This window comes from Neltuma alba, unplaced genomic scaffold (genome assembly GCF_004799145.2).
Source record: "Neltuma alba isolate B1F8T4 unplaced genomic scaffold, ASM479914v2 tig00011482_pilon, whole genome shotgun sequence".
NCBI lineage: Eukaryota > Viridiplantae > Streptophyta > Magnoliopsida > Fabales > Fabaceae > Neltuma > Neltuma alba.
This window is the reverse complement of record NW_021636151.1, coordinates 42,392-54,647: the sequence shown is the minus strand read 5'-3', so window position 1 is coordinate 54,647 and position 12,256 is coordinate 42,392. Positions and strand designations below refer to the sequence as shown.

Genomic DNA, 12,256 nt, shown 5'->3' with positions numbered 1-12,256 from the left:
TATCTGCTTATCTTTATTATTCTTATTTTTCACTCTGGCATTTAATGAAGTCATATATATGTCATGTCACCAAAACATTTGACTCAGTAGTTTGATTTCATTACTGACACTAACTAACTTTATTGAATGAAGTGGTTAAAAAAGCTACTTGACAAGGATAAACTCAAGCAAGTTACGATCTTGCTCCTACAAGGTTGAGAATTAGGAACGCAGAATAACAAACAGAAGCTGATTAAGATGTCATTTTATTGATTCACACTAGTTTATACAAATAGTTTTATAGAGTTCAGTAGTTCTAGCTCTAGCTCTAGCTAATCTGCAAACAACTAAAACTGAAAGAGAAGGTCTAGACTATAAATAAGAGAGCTACAGAAGATAGCAGATCAGTCAGCTAGCTCTTTCAACATGGCGTATGAACACCGTATCCAAATCTGGAGGAGTGAAGAACTTGTTAACGCCACGGCGATACTTGCACTTGAAAGAAGACGCCGGCGGCTTTGGCTTCCGAGGAGCCGGCGGGCAAGTGGAAGGCGGTGGGATTCTGGACTCTTCCCCTGTCGGCGTCGTCAGACACTCCTCCTTCTCGTCGTCATCCTCGCGATCTTTCTCGGCCGTGTAAATTGGCTTCAACGGCCCTCGTAAACTGATTCCGGCGATGACCCATTTTTTGTTACTAGCATTAGACGTCGACGACGACGACGACGACTCAAAGCCTCCTTCCACGACCTGTGCCTTCTCAGAGAAACCCATATTTATAAACCAGAAAAACAAAAAACTGTTTCAAGATGGTGTATATATATAAAAATGGCAGGGGAATAGGGAATAAAGATGGCTTTTTTTAAGCGGAAAAAAGGACTTTGTTGCTTTATCTTTTTCTGGGTATGGAGGGAATAAGAATAAGAGATGAAGCCAGTAGGAAAGTGCAGAAGAAAAGGGGCTTTGGGGCTGGTTCAAAATTAAAGGATCAAAGAGTGTATATGAAGATTGTTTGAGGCAGAGGGAACAGTGAAAGAGATTGGAGAGAATTGTAAGATACGGTCATAAATGAAGAATGTGAAGAAGGTGAGGTTTGAGATGGTGATTGTTATAAGGCCAATTGGGAAGAGGAGGAGAGAGAGAGAGAACCCGAGGAAACTCGTGAGTTGCTGACAAAGATATAGAAAACCAGGCAGGAGAGACGGTGGAGGAAGAGGGTGCCCGAGAAAAGAGCTGACCGACGGGCAAGAGAGAGAGTGGGGGAGACATGAATTTTGGCGCCAAGTTCACAGGGTGTTTGGGATCGTAAACATATCAAGTCAGTCCTAAGAATGTAGGCTAAAGTCTTTTGCTTTTAGAATTGTTCTTCCTTTTTTGAGGATGCCACATGTTTTTTTTTTTTGTTGTTGATATTTTCTGCAACCTACCACAAAAGAATTATCTAAGTTGACGAATATTTAACTAAACTTACATTCACCCATAAAATCTGGGGGGTTATATGTACGATTTACCTTTTTGGCCAAAAAAATGTACGATTCACCTTAAAATTATACATTTAATTATAAAATGATACATTTATCATATTTTTATTGAAAAGCGGATTAAGAATTAAATCATTCATTGTGGATAATTTTATATACTACATTTAATTATAAAATGATACATTTAAGGACCGGAGGTAGTACCTTACAACATTTAACATCTTTTTTAAGTAATTTTTAAATATAAAATTGCGTGTTCGCCTCTTTATAAATGTGTCCTATGGGCATACTCTTTTGTTGAATAATAAAAAGTCATGCCTTCCATTATCAATAAAAGATAATGGCCTATACCATTAAATCAAATTGAGCTGATAACACATATCATGTTGTTAGTATAAATTTTGATGACAAAGATATAAAAATATACTTGCATTTCTTTGTTTTCCTTTAAAAATACTCTATGTTCCATACATTACATGAAAATTCTATATTATTTATGAATATGAATAATGAGATTATCAAAATTTTTATGTTATACCATAGGTAGATGATAAATTAAATTATTTACTTTGACCTTTTTTAGCTATAGAAATACTTTTGTACAGACTAATTTATTTAGGAAAAAAACTGTTTTTTAATCCTTGAACCTTGATCAGTTTAAGCCAAGATGCTAATAATTTCTCCATTTAAGAATCAGTTTGGAATTGTGAGTAATTTTGGTCATTACCACTTGCTCTTATCAAACATTATTATCACAATAGTAACATAAGCAGCGTGTCTTTTTTAGGAATCTTAACCAAAGTTGAGCAAAATTTTAAGGACTAATTTCTTAATGAAAGTATAGGGTCCTTGACACAACTTTAAGGACCAAAATTATATTTTCCCAACTTGTTATTCTATAAATTAATTCATATATTCACTAACTTTTAGTTTTGTGATGAGATATCCATTTAATAATTAAGTAATAGTTTGTTTAAATATTAATTTTAAAGCTTTAAATAATCAAAATAAAGGAACGTATCAACATCTCCAATTAAGTGATGTGTTAATATTCTCTTGATTTTTAGAGGGGGAGGTCTAATGTTTTTCCCCATAAACTCAACACTAGGGATTTTCTTAAATTAAGTTTCTTATTTTTAATAAACTTTTCGGATTTTCTTAAATTAAGCTTCCTATTTTAAAAAATCATGATGTTTTCAATTGAAATAGAAAAATTTTGGTCCAGCCCTGTTCTTTAATAACTAAACGCCTTTGCTATTCATAGTCATTTTTAAAATATAAGGCCCTTAATTTTTTATAATTTGTCCCATCAAAATTTTGAAAAGCAACCCGTTTATTTCTGGAGCAAAAAAGCTATACAACACCAAGCCATATAGGGATTAAAAAAAAAACTTATTAGGAAGAGTGAAAAGCTCATTACACGTGGCATCTATAAATAGGTTCCTATTCTATAGTCATTAACCATCCTTGGTAATTTTCCGCATTCATGTCTCATTGTGAATCCCATGTTTGTGCCTTCTGTTTCCTTTTATCCCCTCACTTTTAAGGTGGATTATTTAATTTCCTGCTTCCATGTCTTATTATGTATCTGTTTTCCTCATAGGTGCATGAATGGAACCTTTTTTTTTTAAAAAAAAAAAACAAATTTACAAGATATGGTAAGATATGGGATTAGCTGGAGGATTTTGAAATACAATCGTCAAATGGGTTGTTTTACAATGAAAATCCAAATTCAAAATCCTATTTCACTTTGAATTATCATCTTCAAATTATTTTTTTAGCCTCAGTCTTAAAGCACTTGAATTCTCTCACTTGTTTCACTTCTTATCCTGCTAGAATTGCAATAAAGGGAACAGAGGTTTAAGACATGCTTGATTATATCTGTTTAATTTTCTCATAATAATATCACTTTCAAATTAGTGGAAAATGATATCACCATGCGAAATCAATGCTTGGAGTTATATAGTTTTTTCTTCTCTCTTTCTTAAATATCTGAATGATTTGATGCAATATAAATGGACACCTCACATTTATATAATATTCAACGTGTTGTCTTTTAGACTTTTACACATTTTTCCCTGAGAGACGCACAGTTTCAAAATGACATCCTCTGACATGAGCAATTCAAGAAAGTCATCATCATGCCCGGCTTGTTACTATGTTAGGGTATTATTTAGCAGAGCTATATGAGAAATTTCCAGGCCATTTTCTTTTCCTAAAGAAATGAAATTTCTTTCTTAATAAATGGATGAAACATAAGTCATCAGTAATGTAATATCGATATCAGACAATTCAACTGTGTCCGTGTGGATGAGAAAGAAAGAAAGAAAGGAGGCGAAAACAAACAAGAAACAGCTGTAGGCTTCAAAGCTACTTTTCTTTCTTTTTATTTGAATGTCCCATGTTCCGTTACTTTTTATCTTGATCCCCACGTCTTTACAACTTGGAAAAGCCAGTACTGCTGGGAAACTCTGGAATTTGTCCTTCCATTTTCTAGATGCATGACTATAATGATTGAAAGTTATGGATCCGTATGTTTAACAAGTTGTATACTATTCACAAATGTCTTTATAATACATAGGAAACATAAGAAGCTGTAGTAAAACAATCTCCATACTTCTCACGGATTTAAGGTGAATCATTCTGTTTATTGCATACTGATATACTGATTTGTTATAATCAGGCTCCACATTAATCAAAAGCAAACTCTTCTCCGTCTTTGTGGATTTTTCCATTGTTACGTATAATGATGTCCATGGGCCAGGTCAGGTTGAGTTTGGCCTAGAACCCTAGTTTTAAAAGTTGAAGTTGACATTCAGAATTGGTTATCTCCAGTAAAGGAAAGGTAGATTCTCTGTGCAGAAGATGCCACGATTCTTTTGAAGGGTGGGGATTGACAGCTCACAGAAACACATAAATATGAATCAAATATAAACTCAAGGTGAACTGATTACATCCTTGAATAACCTCTATGGTCTTCATATTGCTCCATGAACTCATCATTGAATTTTTTGAAACTATCCATAATAGCAGGCATGTCTTCCTCAGCTGGTAAAATAGTTGTCCTCAAATGGAAAGCCCTATATGCAGAAAGTTTCAGGCATTAAAAGTCGAATAACAGAGGAATATCATTTTTATTATCGCTCTAAAGAGACGCATCAAAGAAGAAATATAAACACTTGGATAGAAAAATAAATTATCAGGTCATTACCCTTCTTTCTGTCCAAATCCTGAACCAGGAACAGTGGATATGCCGGTGGCTTCTAAAAGCTTGAGACAATAAAAAACATCAGGGGCCTTTCCAGCTTGTTTAGCAGCCTCTATTGCTCTGGAAGGCAATCGTATTTGAGGGAAGGAATACATAGCACCTGAAACACCAGTTGATTGATGATCAATGGATTACCCCGGACACGATTTTAGAACATACCAGAAGTGAAAGGAAATATCGCATTCCACAGAAAAGTTATATTGAAGTGTATCACCTTCTGTAAAATTACATACAACGTTCCTGCAGCTGTTGAATCCATCAGTCATTAATCTCGCTCTTCTCCTCAGTGATTCGAGTACTCCTTTGCTGTATATAACAGAAGAATTGTTGATTTAGATGGATGGAATGTGAGGGAGGTTGTACACTAATCATTTTCATGTATCACCAATCAAGAAAACCACAGCTAACTAAAATGAATTTTGACACCCAGCAACTGGGTCTTATTATTATTACCTTTCCCTAACAAATTGTTCATAGGTTATATCTCCAGGTTTGGGTGGATTCACCATCAGCCCCATCTGTACAACAAGGAAGACGACAAATGAGATTATAGTTCCAACAAATGAGTTCATAAAAAAATGTCATATCAGAAAACATTCAATCCAACTTACAAATATCTGTGCTGGAACATTTGGACTGAGGGAGATTGACGCAACTTTGTAGATCTCATCAACTGTCTGCATAAGAAAGTGAGAGTTCAAGTAAAAAACCAACCGAGAGTATACAAGGGTAAAGAACTGAAGCATCACAGCAACTTAGTTTCGTGAAATAACATTTCACGTGGCACTGACAGATGTATTTCTGGTCAATATCACAGGCAACATTGTTAACAACGTAAAATTTGGAGAAATTAGAGTCACTGAAGTTTAAAAATAATAATAATATTCAGGCCTTTCTCGATTATGTTTCCACCACTCCATGTTCCAACTCAAGTTCCTCAGTAACTTCAACGGACTTGCCAAGGCATACCTCTGGAGGAATGTTAGTCATCTCAAAATATCCACCCCTCTGTCCACATTCACCCCAATATCCTTTTGACACTGTGTGAAAAGAAACAAGCTGGAGTTCCTTGCTTATTGGTGGCCCCATATCCATCAAAACCTATTTGAGGAGGGCAAAAATATAGTATTAGATGTTAAGGTCAGTGGAAAAACTGCAAATCAGTGGAACAACAAAGAATACCTTTTTAGCACTGATAAACGGTCGTTCATCTTGATATATGTTCTGCTGGTAAACCTCATCTCCAAGCAATACTAGATTTTCTTGAAAACAGTAACGCAGAACCTCTCTTAAATTTGCTTCACTAAGGCATTGACCAGTAGGGTTTCCGGGATTTATGATCACCATTGCTCTTACCTGATCATATTTCAGTTTATAAGAAACTGGATAGCTTTCTTTAGATAAAGTCAAAGCATGAAGAGTTAATAAGTGATCTAGAAAATGAAATTGACAAATCAGAAGAGGATTGATTTTTGAAAGTCATATACATCACATGGGATAAAAAATTTTTGGAAAATAGAAGTCCCGCATCCACAAAGTAGCCAGAAAGATTAGAGTACATAAACTCGTGGCAATCCTAATAAAGTGGCTTAAGCTATCTTGTTGATTTGGCCAAGCCACAAGCTCATACAAAATTGATATGGTATGAAAACCTATCGATCACAAGATTCAAGAAACGACATTAAGAAAGATGAAGGGTATGTATATAATAGGCTTGCAGTAGTCCTAACAAACTAGTTTAAGCTATTCCGGTGACAGACGAACCCATGCAAAGCTCCTCATATGAAACCAATGTCCACTTCATCCAAGCTTAAAGCATCTAATTCTGTAGCTTTAAATTAACAGAATGGTTTACATCATGTTAGCCAAATCAAAGACATACTGTTATTCCTCTATAACGAGCCTGAGAAACTGACTGGCGAATTTCATTAATATCAAGGCCCCAGTTTGCTGTCTCTTCAAGATAGTACGGTACCAGCGTACCACCATAGAGAGCAATTGTTGCTGAGTAGAGTGGATATTGTGGAACAGGAACCAAAACCTGGAAATAAGTAAGTGTTAAAAATAATTTTGATATTGAACTTGGAAGACAGTAGACTGGGGCACCGAGAAGGAAAAGGCTAGATTACCCCATCCCCTGGGCCTCGGATGATGGTTTGTAAAATCTGCATCACAGCCTTGCTGGCACCATCAGTGAGATATATGAGCTCTGGATCACTGTAAATGGAGAAAGAATCAATTAATCTCTCACCAAACAGCTTGTAAACTAACCTTAAGAGACCCTATAAAACATTTAACAACAATATATTGAGAAAATAAATAATGCACAATGAATCATAAATACCTTGGATAACCATCACGTCTTTGTATGAACTCAGCCACCTCTTTCCTTATTGCTGGTATGCCTCTAGAGTCACTGTAAGCACCTACAAGATATATCATTAGTTTTGGAGTCGTTAGTGGAGAGATTCAATATCACAGACAAGCGTGACCTCCTCAATCTTTTTCCAAGAAGAAGAATATGGTAGCAGGGAGAAAGATTTGCAGATTAAAAGAAGATACTGCTACACCTAAAGGCTTCTCAGTTCTAAGTTAGAACGCAGTTCTGCAATGGTGAAGGTTCATTGGGATGGAAGGAATTTTTGTGATACAAATGTTACTGTCTTCATTTTCATGTATAATTTTAATATGGATTTCAAGTGGATGAAAACTAATTATAAGCTTAAAACTTGCTCAACCAATATATCTGCTAACATTATTTAGGGAAACATGCTCACTGGGGAAAGTTCAGTTTGATGTTTGCTTTGCTACAGGATCTTGGGCAAGAAATTTACAGAGGGAAAAAAAAAGAGAGACCCAGCAGACAGAAATAAATGCTACATTAGAACTACATTAAGTCTATAGTTCATACCAAAAACACCAGGAACTTTAAGAGTGAATTGAGTTATTAATATTCAGTTCAATTGCAATTTCTCATTTTCTTTGAACGCAACAATCTCCAGCTTCCTACTTGGAAAACTACTATCAACAAACTAGACATTAAGCAGCTGACAACTCTCTAATTATTATTATTTTGGTGATCAGACAACTCTCTAATTAATTAATATAGAAAATACAACTTAGCATATCAAAGGCCAGCTTAAATCATTAGAATCAGGACTACAAGCTAGTCTATATAGTGACACCCACCGGAGACTTAGACGAGGATAGATTGGGAATTAAGGAGTGCTATACTTTAAAGGAGAATCAAAATATGTCAAACTTGGCCACATTATCTTCACTCTGTGATTCAGTATAAAGCATTAAATATAGTAGCAACATACCAAGACCACCCGGGGTCATTGAAAGATAATGCTTAGCTCTGGCAATTGCATCAGCAGGGAACAGAAGGTCCACATTAGGATCATCTAGGAGAAACGGAGCCTGGCACAAAGCAACAACCTGCAGCAGAAAAATTGACAAGGCTCAACATTATCAACAAATGCAATAGCTACACATTCTAACAATTAAATCACACAAAGAGGATGTTTCAATCTTGAATTTAAATATGTTAAAAGACAGGGCCAAATAAAAATCTAGGTAGCAATGTAAACCTGGCGAGGAAAAGTCAGCGGTCTCTGCCCCAGAGCGTGTGGATTACCAACATTTGTGAATATAATCTGTCAGAAATTAAACAAAAATGAGTTTGTGGACTGTAGCTGGGAGCAGAAATATAGATAAACAGATAATAACATGAAAGGAAATATGTGTGTCTGGGTCAATTTTTCCCCACGTTTATGTTTCTGCATCTACATTGGTAGGGTTTGCGAACTGACAATACAGACAATTAGATTCTATTTACATGCAAGCATATAGGTAACAGAACAAATTCTCTTTACAACTCCATCTTTATGTAAATGAAAGTTGACAATATATAAAAGATGATCATATTTTATCTGAAGCAGAAAAGAATTCTGACAGGAACAACTAATTTGACTAATGTGATATTACCTCTGGTCCTTGATATAAAAGTTAGTTGACTAATTTGAGTAGATTAAGGAAGTTTGTAAAATTAGTTAGTTGTAATAAATATATGTTATCTTCCCTAGAATACCCTTGCTAATAATGTGTATTAACTAGAACTACCATTTAATGAAACATTTAACATTAGCAACTATTATAAGGGCTACTTGGAAAAAGATAGATAAATATGAAAAACAAAGTGGATCGTGGTCTTATAGAACCGGAGGTAGTACTCCCCCCCCCCCCCCAGTTGGATACATCAGGAGGGTTTGAACTCTTGACCTCTAACCTGCACCCCACCCTACTCTTACCACTTAAGCTAAACCCAGGTGACTTACAGATGTGATACTTTTAACGAGTGACAATTAGGAAACTAATTCTACCAACTAGACATTTAGGCCATCTAAGAACAATAACTGAATATCGTGAAGTCAAAAAAAATGTAAGCATGTAGCCACGTCAGAAAAGGTTGATGATTTTCATCATAAAAGCATGTCAACATGCTTAACTAAGTGGCCGGACTGCTCTGATAAAAATGAGAATCTATGAATAGTTAGCATTCAGGACCAATTTAATTCCACAACCAATGTGTGTGAGTTCTATGTAATTTCTGCTTAAGCCCTAGAAAAGATAACAAACTACCTTCTTTCCTTCCTTTTGAAGCTCAGAAGCTCGAAGGTATAATTCACCTCTAACAGCATATTGAGCCTTCTTCACATTTTCATTTATTGACTCGTAGTCTAAGGGTTTTGGAGGCATGGTGAAGAAGACAAAGAGCCAAAATTAAGAAACAAGTTAAGCCAATCACCAACCTGAATAATTCAAAGAAAAGAAGGAATGAGACCCGTATCGTATCGACTATTGACTCATGAAAAATAACCACATATTCTTTCACATGCAAAATGTCGTTAAGTGGGATCATAGGAATGCTGCGGCAATCTTATTGATCCTTCATATTTGGATACTAGAACCATGTTAATGAATTAATTAAACACTGAAAGGCAAGATATAGATACTCGCGATTAGACTCATTGATTTCCATCCGCTTTCAAAATCATGGTGTTATCAAAAATCACATATCAGGTATTCTAAGGCAAATAGCACACTCAATACGTAGAAAGAAATGCAGCAGCGACAAATTTGCCACAACAGAGAGATAACAGAGCTAAACCAAATTAATAGAGAAGCAGAAGAAGTAGAATCACAATTCACTGATTCAGAAACCTGCGGCTCCAAGTCAAACAAGAGGTAAAGAAAGAGTTCTCAACAGATGAATGTTATCGAACAGACCGAGCACACGAACACGTACTCCCGATTCGTACTTTACAAGTAACAAACACGGTTGCATACACCGATGGAAACTCGTTGTTTACAGATTGCCCATATCACAAAACGACGAAAAACTTGCCGTAGAACACTGTAACGTCATTGCTTGATTTTAAAAATCGAGAGAGGTCAATGAAAATGACGTGCATCAATAAAAATCACACCCTATCCGGACAACTGAAAAAGCCCTTCAAGCTTCTGAGGAATTGGCCTGAAAGGAAAACATCTATGAAGCAAGTATCCTTGACGTGATAACCTCCAACCTCAAATACATACCCAGATCATATAAAACGAAAAAGATTCAGTCTTTTCGCCTCGATATTGTTAACGGGGCTCTTGCATATCGAGCATATTAGAGAGCGTGTACCTGATCCTGGAAACTGTTGGTCAAGGGAATCGCGCTTCAAGTCTGAAGTGGAACGCGATAGTTTTTGGAATGTCATAACACGTGTCCTAAACATTTTTGTCTTCTGTGAAACAGATATGCATGTGGCAGCGGTAGTTGGTAAACGCAATGACCGCACTAGAACCAGTGGAAGATAGCAAGCAGATAAATCAACTCATCCAATACACTAGATAGTCATAGGGAAATCCTATGGTGACATTCTAAAAATTTCTTTGGAAAAGTTTGAAATTTTATAACTTTTAAATAACTGAAATTCACCCATCAACACCTTTCTTTTTCAACACTACCAACTCTGCTCTGCATAATGCATTTCATTTGTCAATCCTTGGAACGCGCAGACCAACATTTGCTCACGCATAGGCAAAAAATAAGGTGATGTTCTGGTGATCTAACCTCTACTTACCTGCAATGGACACACCCGATGGTTTGAGCACCATCCTTTTAAATGAAGTTTCTTATGAAGCGAAAGCAACCAGCCATAATACAAACGATCATTGATTACCGGTTGAACTACATGCTTAGTACCTTTTCATAGCTTTTATTTTTTTTAATGAAACTATTCCACCAATTTTTACAACTTTACAACCACACGAAGCTGCCCTCATAATCAGAGCCGGAATCATGGGGCTCCCGCTCCGCTTTCCCCACCGCTAATATTTTCGTAGAATTTTAGTGCAAACAGAGAAAAGAAAAGCCGAAGATCTGATTTGATGGTTCCCAACTTCCCATCTTAATATGTTTATCTTCATTTGTGGTTTATTAGAGTCTGGAGTTGGGAACTTTTATCATAAGCTCCTTCCATAACTTATTGCTTTGCTTTTCTTTCAATCCCATCCAAATTAAATCCTCCTCTTGCCATCGTCTCCTTTACTACTTTTTTTCTCCTTTCACTTAGATTCTCAACTTGTAAACAATAATCCTCCGGACTTGATATCCATTTGTCATCCCATATCTTTAACATTTCTCCATTTCTATGATGCTTGACCAAACCTAGAAAGCTTTGTGATCTTTTTTTCGCCTCTAGAAAATTTGAGTCATGAAAGCAGATTCCTTTCAAGAATTCCTTATCCCAAAATTTTAGATTCCACTCTCTAACTTGAAAACATATTTTATACAGAATATTCTTCTGGAACCAGTTTCTGCTCATCATTTTTATAAGAATCTTAAACTCATCATATCTGAACCGTCTATGTCTTATTTTGATGGTTCAGATTTGATTTTCTTTTTATTTTTATTTATTCAAAATAATTATTTTAATATGTACAGAATCTAATATAGGGATTTTTTAGCTATTATTCTTTCAAAAAATAATTTTTTATTTAAAAATAATTAATTAATAATTTTAAATCTAAACCATTTAAATAAGATATAGACGGTCCAGATCTGATAAGCTTATAGTGCTGATGAAAGTAAGCACTAGTTCCTATTCTTCTTGTCTTCCTCTTCTTCTTTTATTTTTTTTTCCTAAAATGGGACAGTATTATTGAGCACCATTCTATTTCCTATGTATGCCAACTAATTTCCAACGCTCCGATTCCTTTCAAGAATTCCTTATCCCAAAATTTTAGATTCCACATTCTGACTTGAAAACATATTTGATACAGTATATTCTTCTTGTCTTCTTCTTCTTCTTTTTTTCCCCCCTCCTAAATCGGAGAGCATATTGAACATCATTCTATTTCCGATGTATGCCAACGAATTTCCAACGGTCCCTCTCATCGAATTGAGTCAAGTCGGTCAACAAGGGTCACAAATATTCATAAATCATCACAAATTATGTTATTTTCAATTAGCATG

General features: G+C 35.5%; 2 protein-coding genes across 6 annotated transcripts; both read right to left on the bottom strand.

Moving 5' to 3' along the window:
• Window positions 1-215: 215 nt before the first annotated feature.
• Window positions 216-816, bottom strand: LOC114713982 (cyclin-dependent protein kinase inhibitor SMR6-like). The gene has a single exon (XM_028898678.1). It carries the CDS (start codon window positions 748-750, stop codon window positions 388-390), a length of 363 nt encoding a protein of 120 aa, XP_028754511.1. The 5' UTR covers window positions 751-816; the 3' UTR covers window positions 216-387.
• Window positions 817-3,916: 3,100 nt separating this feature from the next.
• On the bottom strand, window positions 3,917-10,872 carry LOC114713976 (glutamate--glyoxylate aminotransferase 2-like). Of its 5 annotated transcripts, XM_028898669.1 has the most exons (15): window positions 10,728-10,872; window positions 10,421-10,576; window positions 9,370-9,539; window positions 8,319-8,384; window positions 8,049-8,166; window positions 7,070-7,151; window positions 6,855-6,942; window positions 6,608-6,766; window positions 5,908-6,081; window positions 5,695-5,826; window positions 5,337-5,402; window positions 5,179-5,243; window positions 4,940-5,031; window positions 4,669-4,825; window positions 3,917-4,537 (listed from the first exon to the last, which is right to left on the bottom strand). In XM_028898669.1, the coding sequence occupies exons 3-15, from the start codon at window positions 9,484-9,486 to the stop codon at window positions 4,408-4,410; spliced, it is 1,446 nt and encodes a 481-aa protein (XP_028754502.1). In that variant the 5' UTR covers window positions 9,487-9,539; window positions 10,421-10,576; window positions 10,728-10,872; the 3' UTR covers window positions 3,917-4,407. The 5 variants fall into 5 exon arrangements, with proteins under 5 accessions (XP_028754502.1, XP_028754506.1, XP_028754503.1 ...); XM_028898673.1 differs by lacking the exon at window positions 10,421-10,576; XM_028898670.1 differs by lacking the exon at window positions 10,728-10,872 and having other exon boundaries at window positions 10,421-10,613.
• Between the last annotated feature and the right edge of the window lie 1,384 nt (window positions 10,873-12,256).